Source organism: Oncorhynchus mykiss, chromosome 7, assembly GCF_057628025.1.
Source record: "Oncorhynchus mykiss isolate SJ-2025 chromosome 7, ASM5762802v1, whole genome shotgun sequence".
Taxonomy (NCBI): Eukaryota; Metazoa; Chordata; class Actinopteri; order Salmoniformes; family Salmonidae; genus Oncorhynchus; species Oncorhynchus mykiss.
This window is the reverse complement of record NC_143028.1, coordinates 39,346,869-39,363,077: the sequence shown is the minus strand read 5'-3', so window position 1 is coordinate 39,363,077 and position 16,209 is coordinate 39,346,869. Positions and strand designations below refer to the sequence as shown.

At 40.1% G+C, this 16,209-nt stretch overlaps 1 protein-coding gene across 1 annotated transcript in view; it reads left to right on the top strand.

Moving 5' to 3' along the window:
• The window catches only part of cntn4 (contactin 4), a 174,540-nt gene that overhangs the window by 21,783 nt on the left and 136,548 nt on the right, over positions 1-16,209 (top strand). Inside the window, exon 2 of the mRNA XM_021609437.3 lies at positions 3,765-3,905. Coding sequence (XP_021465112.1) covers positions 3,851-3,905 — 55 coding nt within the window. The 5' untranslated portion in view covers positions 3,765-3,850. The remainder of the gene's footprint in view (positions 1-3,764; positions 3,906-16,209) is intronic.

Sequence of the window (16,209 nt, the reverse complement as noted above, 5' to 3'; positions counted from 1 at the left end):
ATCGCCAGAGGATACTGAGGGGAGAACGGCTCATAATAATGTCCGTAATGGAGCAGATGGAATGGCATGGAAACCATGTGTTTGATGTATTTGTTATCATTCCATTCCAGTCATTAGAACGAGCCCGTTCTCCCGAATTAATGTGCAACCAACCTCCTGTCGTGTATATATATTATTTAGTCCTCTCAAGAAATGTGTTGTTTTTGGGGGTTGGTGTTGAGCAGGCGAGATGAAAGGGAAATTTGTAATTCAAATTTCAACAATGCAGCAATTGATTGTGTCAGCCACTGAATAAATCAGTAATTGGATCATATTTGTCTTTCAACAGCAGAAGAATGACTATATGTAATACATATTCAAAGACTGACTATAACAAAAGCCCTGCATCAACATTACCATGTAATGTCTAAAAGTTCACCATTAACTACTTTTCTACCAAAATAGAGAGCATTACTGTATATTGTCTATAGGGCAACAGGGTACATTAAGCTAATGTTTTAAAAGTACTGCCATGGGACACTGCGTCTCTGGATGGCATTGATTTTATTTGTCTCCCCCTGCAGATCCCTCCCCCCATCTTCCCTTCTGCTCTCTACATCGAAGGCCCACTGGAGCACACAGAGAATTTACTATCCCACTGACACAATGCAGGCTTTTGAGGTTTGGGTACTGATTTCATGCCGATACCCCTGGTATTTCTGCTGGGGAATAAAACACATCTGACGTTGACACTGTAGTGGGATCGCTGGAGTTTTTCACACCCTATCTCTTGCTATGGCTTACAACATTTATGAACATAACAGTGAATGGGTATTATTCTGTGTAGGTACGCCACTGTATGTTTAAGAGGGAGCTTCTAAAATAGGCTTAAAAACAGGATTCTCTGGAGCCGTATTTGTTGCGGATATGGAAAGGCATGTAATAGTCGCCGTGCTAAAAATGAAAATCAGTGCTATTTTTTTCCCCCCTCTCTAACTTTTTAGTTAATAGATTAGGCTCCAGCTTGACTTTGGTAGGCAGAAAAAGGGAGTAATGTATGTTTTTTTATTTTTTATTATAGTACTTCTGAACCAGCCCATCAGCAACTCTCTATAAAACCAAAGCTGTGCATTCAGAGTTACATGTAATAGGGATTTGGTGAAAGAGAATATTGAGTCATTTGTATAACTAATTTATTTCATTAATTCATTGATGTATACTTTAAGGCAATCTCTTTGCACATTTCTCTTTCAAGGCTTAATTTCTTATACATCCATCATTTACTAGATCTAAATATACAGTGCCTTCAGAAAGTATTCATACCCCTTAACTTTTTTCATATTGTGTTGTGTTACAGACTTAAATTGAGATTTTGTTGTCACTGGCCTTCACACAATACCCCATAATATAAAAGTGGAAATATGTAAAAAAATGTATATATATTTTTTACAATTAATAAAAAACAAAAAGCAAAAATATCTCGAGTCAATATGTATTCAACCCCTTTGTTATGGCAAGCCTAAATAAGTTCAGTAGTAACAATTTAGTTAACAAGTCACATAAGAAGTTGCATGGACTCACTGTGTGCAATAATAGTGTTTAGCACAAGGTCCCTCAGTCGAGCACTGAATTTCAAACACAGATTCAACCACAAAGAACAAAGAGGTTTTCCAATGACTCGCAATGAAGGGCACCTATTTGTACAGTAGAAAAAAGCAGACATTGAATATCCTCTTTTTTAATTTTTTTTATTATTATTATTTTTTACCTTTATTTAACTAGGCAAGTCAGTTAAGAACAAATTCTTATTTACAATGACGGCCTAGGAACAGTGGGTTAACTGCCTTGTTCAGGGGCAGGACAACAGATTTGTACCTTGTCAGCTCGGGGGTTTGAACTTGCAACGCTCTAACCACTAGGCTACCCTACCCTTGAGCATGGTGAAGTTATTAATTACACTTTGGATGGTGTAACGATACACCCTGTCGCTACAAATATACAGAAATCCTTCCTAACTCAAATCAAACTTAATTTGCCACATGCGCCGAATACAACAAGTGTAGACTTTACCGTGAAATGTTTACTTACAAGCCCTTAACCAACAGTGCAGTTCAAGAAGAGAAAATATTTACCAGGTAGGCAAAAATAAAAAGTAATAATACAAGTAACACAATAAGAATAACGAGGCTATATACAGGGGGCACCGGTACCGAGATAGTGTGCAGGTGTACAGGCTAGTTGAGGTAATCTGTACATGTAGGTGTGGGTGAATATGTGAATATGCATAGGTAACAAACAAACAGCGAGTAGCAGCAGTGTAAGGGGGGGGGGGGGGGGGTAGGGGGGGGTCAATGTAAATTGTCCAGTGGCGATTTTTATTAATTATTCAGCAGACTAATGGCTTGGGGGTAGAAGCTGTTGAGTTGTCATAGGGCTGGATGAGTTACAGTTTTGACTTAAAGCTGCTCAGTTGTCGGAGAGGAAGGAAACCGGTCAGGGATTTCACAATGAGATCAATGGTGATTTTAAAACAGTTACAGAGTTTAATGGCTGTGATAGGAGAAAACTGAAGATGGACCAACAACATCGTAGTTACTCCACCATACTAACCTAATTGACAGATTGAAAGAAGGAAGGCTGTACATAATTAACATATTCTAAAACATGCATCCCGTTTGCAACAAGCCACTAAAGTAATACTGCAGAAAATGTGACCAAGCAATTAACTTTTTGTCCCAAAGTGTTATGTTTGGGGCAAATCCAATACAACACATTATGTATTTTCAAGCATAGTGGTGGCAGCATCATGTTATGGGTATGCTTGTAATGGTTAAGGACTGGGGAGTTTTTAAGGATAAAAAAGAAAGGGAATGGAGCTAGGCACAGGCAAATTCTGGAAAACCTGGTTCAGTCTGCTTTCCACCAGACACTAGGAGATTAATACAGCAGGACAATAACCGAAAACAAAAGGCCAAATCTAGTACATTGGAGTAGCTTACCAAGAAGACAGTGAATGTTCCCGAGTGAACGAGTTACAGTTTTGACTTAAATCTACTTGAACATCTATGTCAATACTTGAAAATGGTTGTCTAGCAATGATCAAAAACCAATTTGACAGAGCTTGAAGAATTTTGAAAAGAATAATGGCTAAATGTTGCACAATCCAGGTGTGGAAAGCTCTTAGAGACTTACCCAGAAAGACTCACAGCTGTAATCGCTGCCAAAGGTGCTTCTACAAAGTATTGACTCAGGGGTGTGAATACTTATGTAAATGAGATATTTCTGTAGTTCATTATCAATGAATTTGCAAACATTACTGAAAGCACGTTTTCACTTTGTCATTATGTTGTTTTGTGTGTAGATGGGTGAGAAAAACATATGTTTAATCCATTTTGAATTCAGGCTGTAACCCCCGAAAATGTGGAGTAGGTCAAGGGGTATGAAAACGCTGCACATGACTGAATGTGTACAGTAGGCTACTGTACATGCTGCTGTAAAGGGCAACATTTTGAAAAGCATTTCCCTAGTCGTTGACATGTTATCAGAAGTGAGAAATGCCGTCATATTCCTTCAATTCTCTTAATGTTCAATTCATGCCCCTGAACGAGGCAGTTAACCCACTGTTCCTAGGCCGTCATTGAAAATACTAATTTTAAATTATTATTTTTTTTTTTTAAATGTTAGAGTTCTTTACAGTCCTTTATCAGCACTTTTCTCAAGTGCTGATAAAAGACTGTCTTTCTGTCTTATCATGGTATTCATTACGCCTGTTTCTTTTTCTACAGAGTGAAGACCCAGAAAGGTACCGAAAGGATTCCTCCGTACATTTGTGATTGGATGTGAGTCTACTTTTGACCCCACAAAACTGAAGATGACGTTGCTATGGAAACTGCTGTTGCTGCAGTCACTCATGGGGTGCCTAGCAGGTAAATAACTTTTGATGCAAGCAAGAGCTCTCTTTGTGAAGTTTTGTGTCTCATTCATATGTTTTTTGGGGGCAGGTTGCAGTGTGAAAGCCATAGTTTAGAATGAAGCTAGCTCAAGTAACACAGGACACAGGGAAACATTAAGATACAAATAATGAGGTTGTAAAATGTATTTGATAATAAAGGAGGTTGTCAAAGGAAAGAATTGTAATTGTATGGTCGGCAGTCAGTAAAGGTTGACTGCTGTTAGCGTAATCGTTATGAATATAAACAAGGAGATTGGGTTGCGGATATGAAATTAAAGACAGGAATATTAAATGTAATGCATTGATCGCAAAAGAGTGTGAGATTTAATCAGCAGAGGAAAAAATTGGCAATGACCTTTGTTCTGGGGTAAACTAAGACTGCATCATGTTCATACAGTAGAATGTACTGCAGAGTCAAGGCCAAAAATGTGAAATATTAGACAATGACAGGTGAAAAATAGAAGCTTTGGACTTCTACTGTCACAATCGAATGGTTGCCGCTTGCGGTAACTCGATTTGGCGTCATTTGGTTTGGTGAACAGAGAAGCTCTCCTCTAATTTTCGTAAAATATACGTAATTAGGGTAAATACATATAAAGGATCATTGATAACATTAACATTGATATCAAAGCGTCATTGTTTCATATAATTCCTGTCACTATCTGTTTGGATGTCAGATGATAGTTCTTTAGGTTACAGAAACATTTGGGGGCTGGCTAAGGGGGATGGGAAAGGAACGAAGGTCAAAGGTTGCTGATGACGTCTGCGTTGTGGATGGTGGATGACGGATGGCATCTTTCCCTTCAAGATGTGTCGATACGTGTCTAGATTCATGGTCTCCGATACGATACAGGAACGGTACGTTTTAGTTTGAAACGATTTAGTGTAATTCACTGTGATTAGAGAAAGAATCGATGCGATTTCTTCCTCTGTGATACGATTCGATGCACTAACATGTTGCATAAACACATGAATTTAGCATTCTAAATCATAATCTGCTGCTGATGGAGAGCTCATGAGCTGGATTAGTCTGACCTGACTTCTCTCTCTCTCTCTCTGTGTGTGTGTGTATGGTGTACAGTGGGGTCTGAAATTATTAACACTCTTCATGAAGATGAGCAATAATGACTATCTAAAATACATCATTCAAATACTGAGCTATATTGTATGCTTAAAAAAATACATGATCTTCTACATTGTAGAATAATAGTGATGACATCAAAACCTTTATATAACACATATTGAATAATGTAGTAACCAAAAAAGTGTATTATATATTAGAGATTCTTCAAAGTAGCCAACATTCCCCCTTGATGACAGCTTTGCACAATCTTGGCATTCTCTCAACCAGCTTCACCTGGAATGATTTTCCAAAAGTCTTGAAGGAGTTCCCACATATACTGAGCGCTTGTTGGCTGCTTTTCCTTCACTCTGCGGTCCAACTCATCCCAAACCATCTCAATTGGGTTGAGGTCGAGTGATTGTGGAGGCCAGGTCATCTGATGCAGCACTCCATCACTCTCCTTCTTGGTCAAATAGCCCTTACACAGCCTGGAGGTTTGTTGGGTCAATGTTCTGTTGAAAAACAAATTATAATCCTACTAAGCGCAAATCAGACGGGATGGCATATCGCTGCAGTTTGCTGTGGTAGCCATGCTGGTTAAGTGTGCCTTGAATTCTAAATAAATCACAGACAGTGTCACCAGCAAAGTACCTCCACACCATGACACCTCAATGTTTCGCGGTGGGAACCACACATGCAGAGATCATCTGTTCACCTACCCTGCGTCTCATAAAGACACGACAGTTGGAACCAAAAATCTCAAATGTTGACTCATCAGACCAAAGGACAGATTTCCACTGCTCTAATGTCCATTGCTCCATTGCTTGTGCCAAGTCTCAAGAAGAGACTGTTTCTTTGCAGCAATTAGACCATGAAGGCCTGATTCACGTAGTCTCCTCTGAACAGTTGATGTTGAGATGTGTCTGTTACTTGAACTCTGTGAAGCATTTATTTGGGCTGCAATTTCTGAGGCTTATAACTCTAATAAACGTATCCTCTGCAGCAGAGGTAAATCTGGGTCTTCCTTTCCTGTGACGGTCCTCATGAGAACCAGTTACATCGTAGCGCTTGATGGTTTTTGCAAATTTTCCGCATTGACTGACCTTCATGTTTTAAAGTAATGGTGAACTGTCGTTTCTCTTTGTTTATTTGAGCTGTTCTTGCAATAATTATTGTATTTTACCAAATAGGGCTGTCTTCTGTATACAGTGGCTTGCGAAAGTATTCACCCCCCCCTTGGCATTTTTCCTATGTTGTTGCCTTACACCCTGGACTTTTTGGGGGGTTTGTATCATTTGATTTTCACAATATGCGTACCACTTTGAAGATACAAAATATGTTTTATTGTGAAACAAACAAGAAATAAGATAAAGAAACAGACAACTTGAGCGTGCATAACTATTCACCCCCCAAAGTCAATACTTTGTAGAGACACCTTTTGCAGCATTTACAGCTGCAAGTCTCTTGGGGTGTGTCTCTATAAGCTTGGCACATCTTGCCACTGGGATTTTTGCCCATTATTTAAGGCAAAACTGCTCTAGCTCCTTCAAGTTGGATGGGTTCCGCTGGTGCACAGCAATCTTTAAGTCATACCACAGATTCTCAATTGGATTGAGGTCTAGGCTTTGACAAGGCCATTCCAAGACATTTAAATGTTTCCCCTTAAACCACTCAAGTGTTGGTTTAGCAGTATGCTTAGGGTCATTGTCCTGCTGTTTGGTTATCCTCCATCTCAGTCTCAAATCTCTGGAAGACTGAAACAGGTTTCCCTCAAGAATTTCCCTCTATTTAGCATCATCCCTCATTCCTTCAATTCTGACCAGTTTCCCAGTTTCCCAAAACATCCCCACAGCATGATGCTACCACCACCTTGCTTCACTGTGGATGATATGTTATTCTCGGGGGGATGAGAGGTCCATCAAGGAAAACTCTAGACAAAAAAAATGTTTTTAGTCTCATCTGACCAGAGTATCTTCTTCCATATGTTTGGAGAGTCTCCCACATGCCTTTTGGCGAACACCAAATGTGCTTGCTCATTTTTTTTTCTTCTTTAAGAAATTGCTTTTTTCTGGCCACTCTTCCATAAAGCCCAGCTCTGTGGAGTGTACGATTTAAAGTGGTCCTATGGACAGATATTTCAATCTCCGCTGTGGAGCTTTGCAGCTCCTTCAGGGTTACCTTTGGTCTCTTTGTTGACTCTCTGATTAATGCCCTCCTTGCCTGGTCCATGATTTTTGGTGGGCGGCCCTCTCTTGGCAGGTTTGTTGTGGTGCCATATTCTTTCCATTTTTAATAATGGTTTAATGGTGCTGTGTGGGATGTTCAAAGTATTTTTTTAAACCAAAACCCTGATCTGTACTTCTCCACAACTTTGTCACTGACCTGTTTGGAGAGCTCCTTGGTCTGCATGATGTTGCTTGCTTGGTGGTGCCCCTTGCTTAGTGTTGTTGCAGACTCTGGGGCTTTTCAGAACAGGTGTATATATACTGAGATTGTTAGATCATGTGACACACAGGTGGACTTTATTTAACTAATTATGTGACTTCTGAATTTAATTGCGGTTGCACCAGATCTTATTTAGAGGCTTCATAGCAAACGGGGTGAATACATATGCACGCACCACTTTTCCGTAAAAAAAATTAATTACATTAAAACAAGTTATTTTTTTCATTTCAGTTCACCAAGTGTGACTATTTTGTGTATGTCCATTGCATGAAATACAAATAAAAATAAATTTAAATTACAGGTTGTAATGCAACAATATAGGAAAAACGCCAAGGGGGATGAATACTTTTGCAAGGCACTGTACCAACACAACTGATTGGCTCAAATGCATTAAGAAGGAAAGAAATTCCACAAATTACGTTTTAACAAAGACACACATGTTAATTGAAATGCATTCCAGGTGATTATCTCATATCTCATTAAGCTGGTTGAGAGAATTCCAAGAGTGTGTAAAACTGTCATCAAGGCAATGGGTGGCTATTTGAAGAATCTCAAATATAAAACATATTTGGATTTGTTTAACACTTTTTTGGTTACTACACGATTCCATTTACTGTATTTCCTAATGCTGATGCCTTCACTATTATTCTTCAATGTAGGAAATAGTAAAAAAGAAAAAAGAAATTGAATGAGTAGGTGTGTCCAAACTTTTGACTGATACTGTACATATTACCTCAATTACCTCGATTATCCTTGACCCCAGCAAATTGACTCGGCATCGGTACTCCCTGTATATAGCCTCGTAATTGTTATTTTATTGCTGCTCTTATAATTTTAGCACACAAAACATTTTAGCATTTAAATGCTGAAGGTGCTGCACAGATGTGCAAGATCAGGAACAGGCCACTTACCTCGCGTTGATCAGTGCATGAAGCTGGGCACAGTGCGCGGTTTGACCAGGCTTCTGATATTGCCTGGGGTTGTTCTGCATGCAAAATGACTTATAGGTCAATGACTATCAACACAGTTACATGCAGTTCAATGCTGAAGGAGTGGACACATCAGTTGTGAGAGCTATTTCATATTTCTGTAAAGTCAAAAGAATTTAATATGAGCATTTGGATCAGTTTGCGGTCCACGGACCTTATGCACTTGTATCTTAAACATTTGAATCGGGACCCGAGGTGAATCTACATCTCTACTACTGACCTAAGTGAAGTAGTGTGTAGAATATGCCCTTGCGGTTATAGCACACTCTGTGTGAAATACATTGGTTAGTAAATGTTTGTTCTTGTGAAGATTACAGATACGATGAACATGAAAGAACCCCTGCTTTCATCCATGCTGATCCATAATGGAAGTTTGTTTTTGCTAATTTAGTTCATCCCTACATCAAACCTAATACAGTAATCAGAAGAGGTATTATAATATCCCCCTTGAACCGTCATCAATGTCCACAGTGCCATTGAAAATCTTTCAGGGGGAAATAGAGACTCATGGAGAGTGCTCCTGTTCTCCCTATCTGCCTTTAGTGCCGCCGTGAAAGAAACAGTAAGGCATACACTCTTATTTCTATACAGTATAGCAGGGGAACAGGGGGATATGAATCACACAGAAATCCTTATTGTACGTTTCGGAGTATCCGTCATTCATGTACAGTAAAGCTGAATTATAGCTTCATTATACAATGGGTGTCAGTTGTTCCCCACAGGGCTCTCCTGCATTGATCACATTTTGATGGAGGATTTTAATTTCTCTTGCTTACAAATTGGTGGGGGTCAACGGAGAACATCAGTTGGATTTCTCAGTCTTTAATCAGGAGGCATTATCCTAGTCAAGCTTTTAAAAAGGCTCTACTGATGAAACACTAGACTCTGGCACTAGTTCACCCTCCCAATCCAACACTAGACAGTTTTGAGACTGCAAGCCTTTCTTATTCTCATGATTGGGAGTTTGAATTTGATTGTAAAGGAGTCTGTAGACTTCATACTTGTCTTTTGTTCTTATGTGTCATTCAAATCAGACTTTGGCATTCACTCAGCATGCAGTTGGCACTGGCTGATTAACCAGCATCTGATAAACACAGTTTGTTGCCACAGTACTCATATAGTAAAGCTAGAAGAGCCGCTACCTCTATGGCCAGAAATGATTTTGCACTCGATTTGTTTCTCTTTAAGGACCAATACATAAACTATCCTAAGTATGCCACCAAAAAGAGTCCTTTACCTGCTGTTGAAAATTATGTGGGCAAATAATAAAAATGTAGGCTAATAAGTATCATTATGTCTTCAGTGATACACACAACCTTTTATCCATGTTACATCTGGGAGCAGGTTCTAGTCATTTATTATCTTTGAAAGGTGTGATCCCAGTTTGCCATGTACTGTAAGACACTCGTCTTTCATGACGTGCACTAGCTGTCTGAATGCAGCTTTGTGAAACTGACCGAAAAGGTCAAGCAACCTGGCGAACGCCAGTGAAAGGGAAGGTTACCCCTGAAAAGGCAAGGATTCACAGTCAGACTGTACCAAATGTGTTGAGGGGGCCGTAATGATCTCTGTCCCCTGCTAGGCGTGTTCCTTTGTTCTGCTAGTGTGCCTCAACAGGGCTGCCTCCTGTTTCCCCTGCCTGCACTGTGCTGCCTTGCGCGTCACTCTCACCCTCACTGTTAGCATCTGATTACCCCAGCGCAGCGCCACACTCTTCCCCAGGACACGCTCAGAATCCTGATACCCTGCCTTTTATTCCTGCTTACTCCACCATGATGACGGCCCATGCCTTTACTTAATTTAGCCTTTACTTAAGCTACATACATTTTTATTATATAAAACATTATTAGCATATTAGCACAGTTACGCTAAGCAGCACTGATGGGACTTACAGAATGAACTCGGCCCTGATGGCTTAACGTTTTGCCGCCTGTCCCAGAACCATTTGATTTCCACGCCTAAGCTGCTTGCTGTGCTCGTGGAGAATAAAAGTGTCTTACTCCATGTGGGCTCAAATGTCTTTAAAGGCCACATTGCTGTGTAAGTGAAAAAGGACATGAAAGAGACATTGTGCGCACAAAGGAGTTCTCTATGGCTAAACGGTGAATCGTTTTGCATCGTTTTCTTAGCGAGATGACCTTCACAGCTCCAGAGACATTACTGTAGTTGTTCTGTCTCTGTGAAAGTCCACCTGTTGTTGTTAGAACCCGGAAAAGAACATGGAACAAAACGGTGAATGTACTTTCAGGATGCCTTTATGTTCCAGAGCACTTCTCCGAATGAGGATGTTGCATCAGCTTTGCTTTCTCTCTTATGCTTTCTGAGCTGTGCCTATAGGTATAGAGTCTGTCTAAAGAAGCCACTAAAATACATGTGCGCATCCTAAAAGGCATGTTACTGAATCAAGGTTGTACGACATCCTTTCATGGATTCCTCCTCAGTTCACCTTTTCTCTGGGATTTCAATAGGGGCTGAGTTATTTTCAAGATCTTGAAGGACAGAACACGAGAGATCCATAGACATGAAACAGAAGGACAAAGAGGAAAGTCCGTTTTCACACCAGCTGCTCTGGACATCCTGGTGTTTACTGTATTGTACTGTACAGCAGCGTAGGACAAACGTGTTTCAGGAGAGGCCATGCAGAGTACAACATGTGTTATATCTAAACCTCCACAGGAAATTTCCAATACGAGCCATAGCATACTGCAAACACGTGAATATGATTTTTGCAAAGTCACTTTACAATGCAGGTTTTGTATCATCTTGTCGTATTGATCAATTTCAACACATTTTTCTTTCATGGGTAATACTCAATGTTTTCAGGCGAAAAATGAAACAGCAGGATTCCACAGCAGTCAGTTGATGGCCAAGTTATTCAAGGCCTGTAAAGCAAACCCAGTAGGTGGCATGTAGACAAAGCCAATTTTCATGAAACAATTTTTGTCCTCTGTTTCATTTCATGTTCATGTAAGAGTGCTGTGTCACCGACCTACTGCTGCTGTTGTGAATAAGTATGCTAATATAGCCGTAAATAGCTTGCTCAGTTTGCTCTCCTTATCCAACGCTGTACACTTTTATGAATACACACGATTTCTTGGGGTGAGCATAATGGTGTCATGTTACGGCCTTTATCTTCCCCTTGCATTAAGGTCCACACAGCAGGCACTTCATAGCCCATTGGACGAAATTGTTCTCAATATATATCGCTAATAGAAATCTTAATTTGATTATACAGTACCAGTCAATAGTTTGGACACACCTACTCATTCAAGGGTTTTTCTGTATTTTTTACTATTGTATACATTGTAGAATAATAGTGAAGACATATGAACTATGAAATAACACATATGGAATCATGTAGTTAGCAAAAAAGTGTTAAACAAATCTAAATATATTTTATATTATTCAAAGTAACCACCCTTTGCCTTGATGACAGCTTTGCACACTCTTCTCTCAACCAGCTTCACCTGGAATGCTTTCCCATGTATGCTGAGCACTTGTTGGCTGCTTTTCCTTCACACTGCGGTCTAACTCATCCCAAACCATCTAAATTGGTTTGAGGTCAGGTGATTGTGGAGACTGTCATCTGATGCAGCACTCCATCACTCTCCTTCTTGGTCAAATAACCCTTACACAGCTTGGAGGTTTTATTTTTTATTTTACCTTTATTTAACTAGGCAAGTCAGTTAAGAACAAATTCTTATTTTCAATGACGGCCTAGGAACAGTGGGTTAACTGCCTGTTCAGGGGCAGAACGACATATTTGTTCCTTGTCAGCTTGGGGATATGAACTTGCAACCTTTTGGTTAGTAGTCCAACGCTCTAACCACTATTCTACCCTGCCGCCCCCAGGTGTGTTGGGTCATTAACCTGTTAAGCGCAAACCAAATGGGATGGCGTACCGCTACAGAATGCTGTAGTAGCCATGCTGCTTAAGTGTGTCTTGAAATCTAAATAATTCAATGACAGTGTCACCAGCAAAGCACCATCACACCTCCTCCTCCATGCTTCATGGTGGGAACCACACATGTGGAGGTCATCCGTTCACCTACTTTGTTTCTCACAAAGACAGCGGTTAGAACCAAAAATCTCAAATTTGACTCATCAGACCAAATGACAGATTTCCACCGGTCTAATGTCCATTGCTCATGTTTCTTGGCCCGAGCAAGTCTCTTCTTCTCATTGGTGTCCTTTAGTAGTGGTTTCTTTGCAGCAATTTTACCATGAAGGCCTGATTCACACAGTTTCCTCTGATTCACACAGTTGATGTTGAGATGTGTCTGTTACTTGAACTCTGTGAAGCATTTATTTGGGCTGCAATCTAAGGTGCAGTTAACTCTAATGAACTTATCCTCTGCAGCAGAGGTAACTCTGGGTCTTCCTTTCATGTGGCGGTCCTCATGAGTGCAAGTTTCATAATAGTGCTTGAGGGTTTTTGCGACTGCACTTGAAGAAACTTTCATAGTTCTTGAAATTTTCTGCATTGACTGACCAACATGTCTTAAAGTAATGATGGACTTTCGTTTCTCTTTGCTTATTTGAGCTGTTCTTGCCATAATATGGACTTGGTCTTTTACCAAATAAGGCTATCTTCTGTATACCACATCTACCTTGTCACAACACAACTGATTGGCTCAAATGCATTATTAACTTTTAACAAGGCACAACTGTTAACTAAAGTGCATTCAAGGTGACTACCTCATGAAGCTGGTTGAGAGAATGCCAAGGGTGTGCAAAGCTGTCATCAATGCAAAGGGTGGCTACTTTTAAGAATCTCATATGAAATATTTGGTTACTACATGACTCCAAATGTGTTATTTCATAGCTCTGATGTCTTCACTATTATTCTACAATGTAAAAAATAGTACAAATAAAGTAAGGGCGTGTCCAAACTGTTGACTGATACTGTATGTCACAATCACCTATATTTCAAAAGCAATTCACATTTATTTAAGGATTCATTGAATTGCTCTTGACTCCAGCAAAATATGGTTTCAGTTTGGAAAAGTATAAATCAGTTCCAAAATGTTTACAGAATGACTTTATATTGAGTGATATTAGTGCCAACAGAACTATCACAGATCAGTCTATTTTATCAAAATTGCATTGTCTGCAATGTGTCTACAGGCAACTTGAACACCTAGTTAAAGTAATTAACACTTAGCATCTCGCATATTAGTCAGAATCTCATGAAACTAATTATAGCAGCTAAAAGTTATCGTATAATCTCAAAGGAAAAAGCAGTGTGCTAGTTAAAAGCGTGTTGCAACATTATTGTTCTATTAATCCTATTGATCTAAAGACAGAGGACGAGAAAACAATCCTCGTGTCTATTAAGACCTGAAAGGAGTTTGAGGTGGGATGCCGTTCTCAACTGGCCCTGAAATTGGCCTTCGGTGTGGTGTGGTGATCAGCAGTGCTCCGTCCTCTCACACTGGGAGGGATTGGTTGAGTTCTTAAAGGGACAGTGCTGTAAGGTGTGGTTTGTAGTTACACCACGAGCAGGAGAGAAGGGCTATGCTCGAGATGGAAGGACCACTGGATGGATCAAAGTAGGCAAATATGAATATCCATGGACCATGCAAAATACATCACATTGGTAACATGGAAATCGCTGTCACTCATGGAAAACACATGGAAATATATTGCCACCTCAGCATTATGATGAGTGATAGCTTGGCTGTTTTACTGTTTTTGCACCAACATCTCTGGCTGTTGATCGTCAGAGTGTGACAATGGTTTGGCTCCTGACATTTTCTGATGTAGTTTGTGGCAGTGCTCCCCTAAATACTTATTCTATTCATCTCCAACTAGGCATTGTGGTAGCTACGTTCAATACAGGGCTGCTGCCTGCCAATACCAGGTATCCAATTTGATCCATATCCTATTCATGTCTTCTCAAGTCGATTACAATTACATCAATTACATCAAACGTATTAACTGGAGCATTTTTCTTAATTCCATTGATAATGGTGATTAACTGATTTCAGAATAATAAGACATTGTCATCTGAGAGGTTCTAATTATGGGATACTTGTTTTCAAATGCAATTACTTTCAAATGTGTTCACTTTTTTGTCTGAAAGGGATTCTGTCTGTAAATGCATGTCATATCTGTGCCCTATCTACGGGAGATGAATACTCCCCTGTCCCACTGAACTACTCCAGCGCAGGAGAGAACCATTCTTTCTAATAGCTCAGCTGAAGCATGAAAGATATGGGCAGATTTTCTCAATTCCTTGACCTTGAACCCATTTATGAAGTCTTTTTACATGGCCTTTCTACGAAGAGGCTCGCCTAGACATCCACTCTGGCTCCCAGAGCATGGAGAAATGCATTCCGTCTGAAGTTTTTTGTATAGCTCGTGTATCTGCTCCAATTGTTCCACCAGTGTATCTGGACCACGTGTCTTGCGTTGTCTCCACGGAGGAGAAAGGAGGAGGAGGAGGAGGAAGAGAGGACAGGATATCTAAACAAACACCTATGCAGTAGCCCAAGAGTCAAGCAGCTGCTAGAAGACACTTGATTCAGCTGGCCTGGAGTAATGATGGGGGAAAAAATTATACTGTTACATATCGGGATATTATTTTTGACAATATATACAGTTGAAGTCGGAAGTTTACATACACTTAGGTTGAAGTCATTAAAACTAGTTTTTCAACCCCTCCAAAAATGTCTTGTTAACAAACTTTGTGCATGACACAATAAATATTTCCAACAATTGTTTACAGATGGATTATTTCACTTATAATTCACAGTATCACAATTCCGGTGGGTCAGAAGTGTACATACACTAAGTTGACTGTGCCTTTAAACAGCTTGGAAAATTCCAGAAAATGATGTCATGGCTTTAGAAGCTTCTGATAGGCTAATTGACATCATTTGAGTAAATTGGAGGTGTACCTGTGGATGTATTTCTAGGCCTTCCTTCAAACTCAGTGCCTCTTTACTTGACATCATAGGAAAATCAATAGAAATCAGCTCCATTTTTTTTTGTGGACATCCACAAGTCTGGTTCATCCTTGGGAGCAATTTCCAAACACCTGAAGGTACTACGTTCATCTGTACATACAATAGTACGCAAGTATAAACACCACGGGACCACTCAGCCGTCATACCGCTCAGGAAGGGGACGCGTTCTGTCTCCTAGAGATGAACGTACTTTGGTACGAAAAGTGCCAATCAATCCCAGAACAACAGCAAAGGACCTTGTGAAGATGCTGGAGGAAACAGGTACAAAAGTATCTAAATCCACAGTAAAACGAGTCCTATATCACCATAGGAAGAAGCCAATGCTCCAAAACCGCCATAAGAAAGCCAGACTACAGTTTGCAACCACACACATGGAGAAGTGTCCTCTGGTCTGATGAAACAAAAATAGAACTGTTTGGCCATAACGACCATCGTTATATTTGGAGGAAAATGTGGGAGGCTTCAAGCCTAAGAACACCATCCCAACCATGAAACATGGGGGTGGCAGCATCATGTTTTGGGGGTGCTTTGCTGCAGGAAGGACTGGTGCACTACACAAAATAGATGGCATCATGAGGCAGGACAATTGTATGGATATATTGAAGCAACATCTCAAGACATCAGTCAGGAAGTTAAAGCTTGATCGCAAATGGGTCTTCCAAATGGACAATGACCCCAAGCATACTTCCAAAGTTGTGGCCAAATGGCTTAAGGACAACAATGTCAAGGTATTGGAGTGGCCATCACAAAGGCCTGACCTCAATCCCGTAGAAAATGTGTGTGCAGAACTGAAAAAGCGTGTGCGAGCAA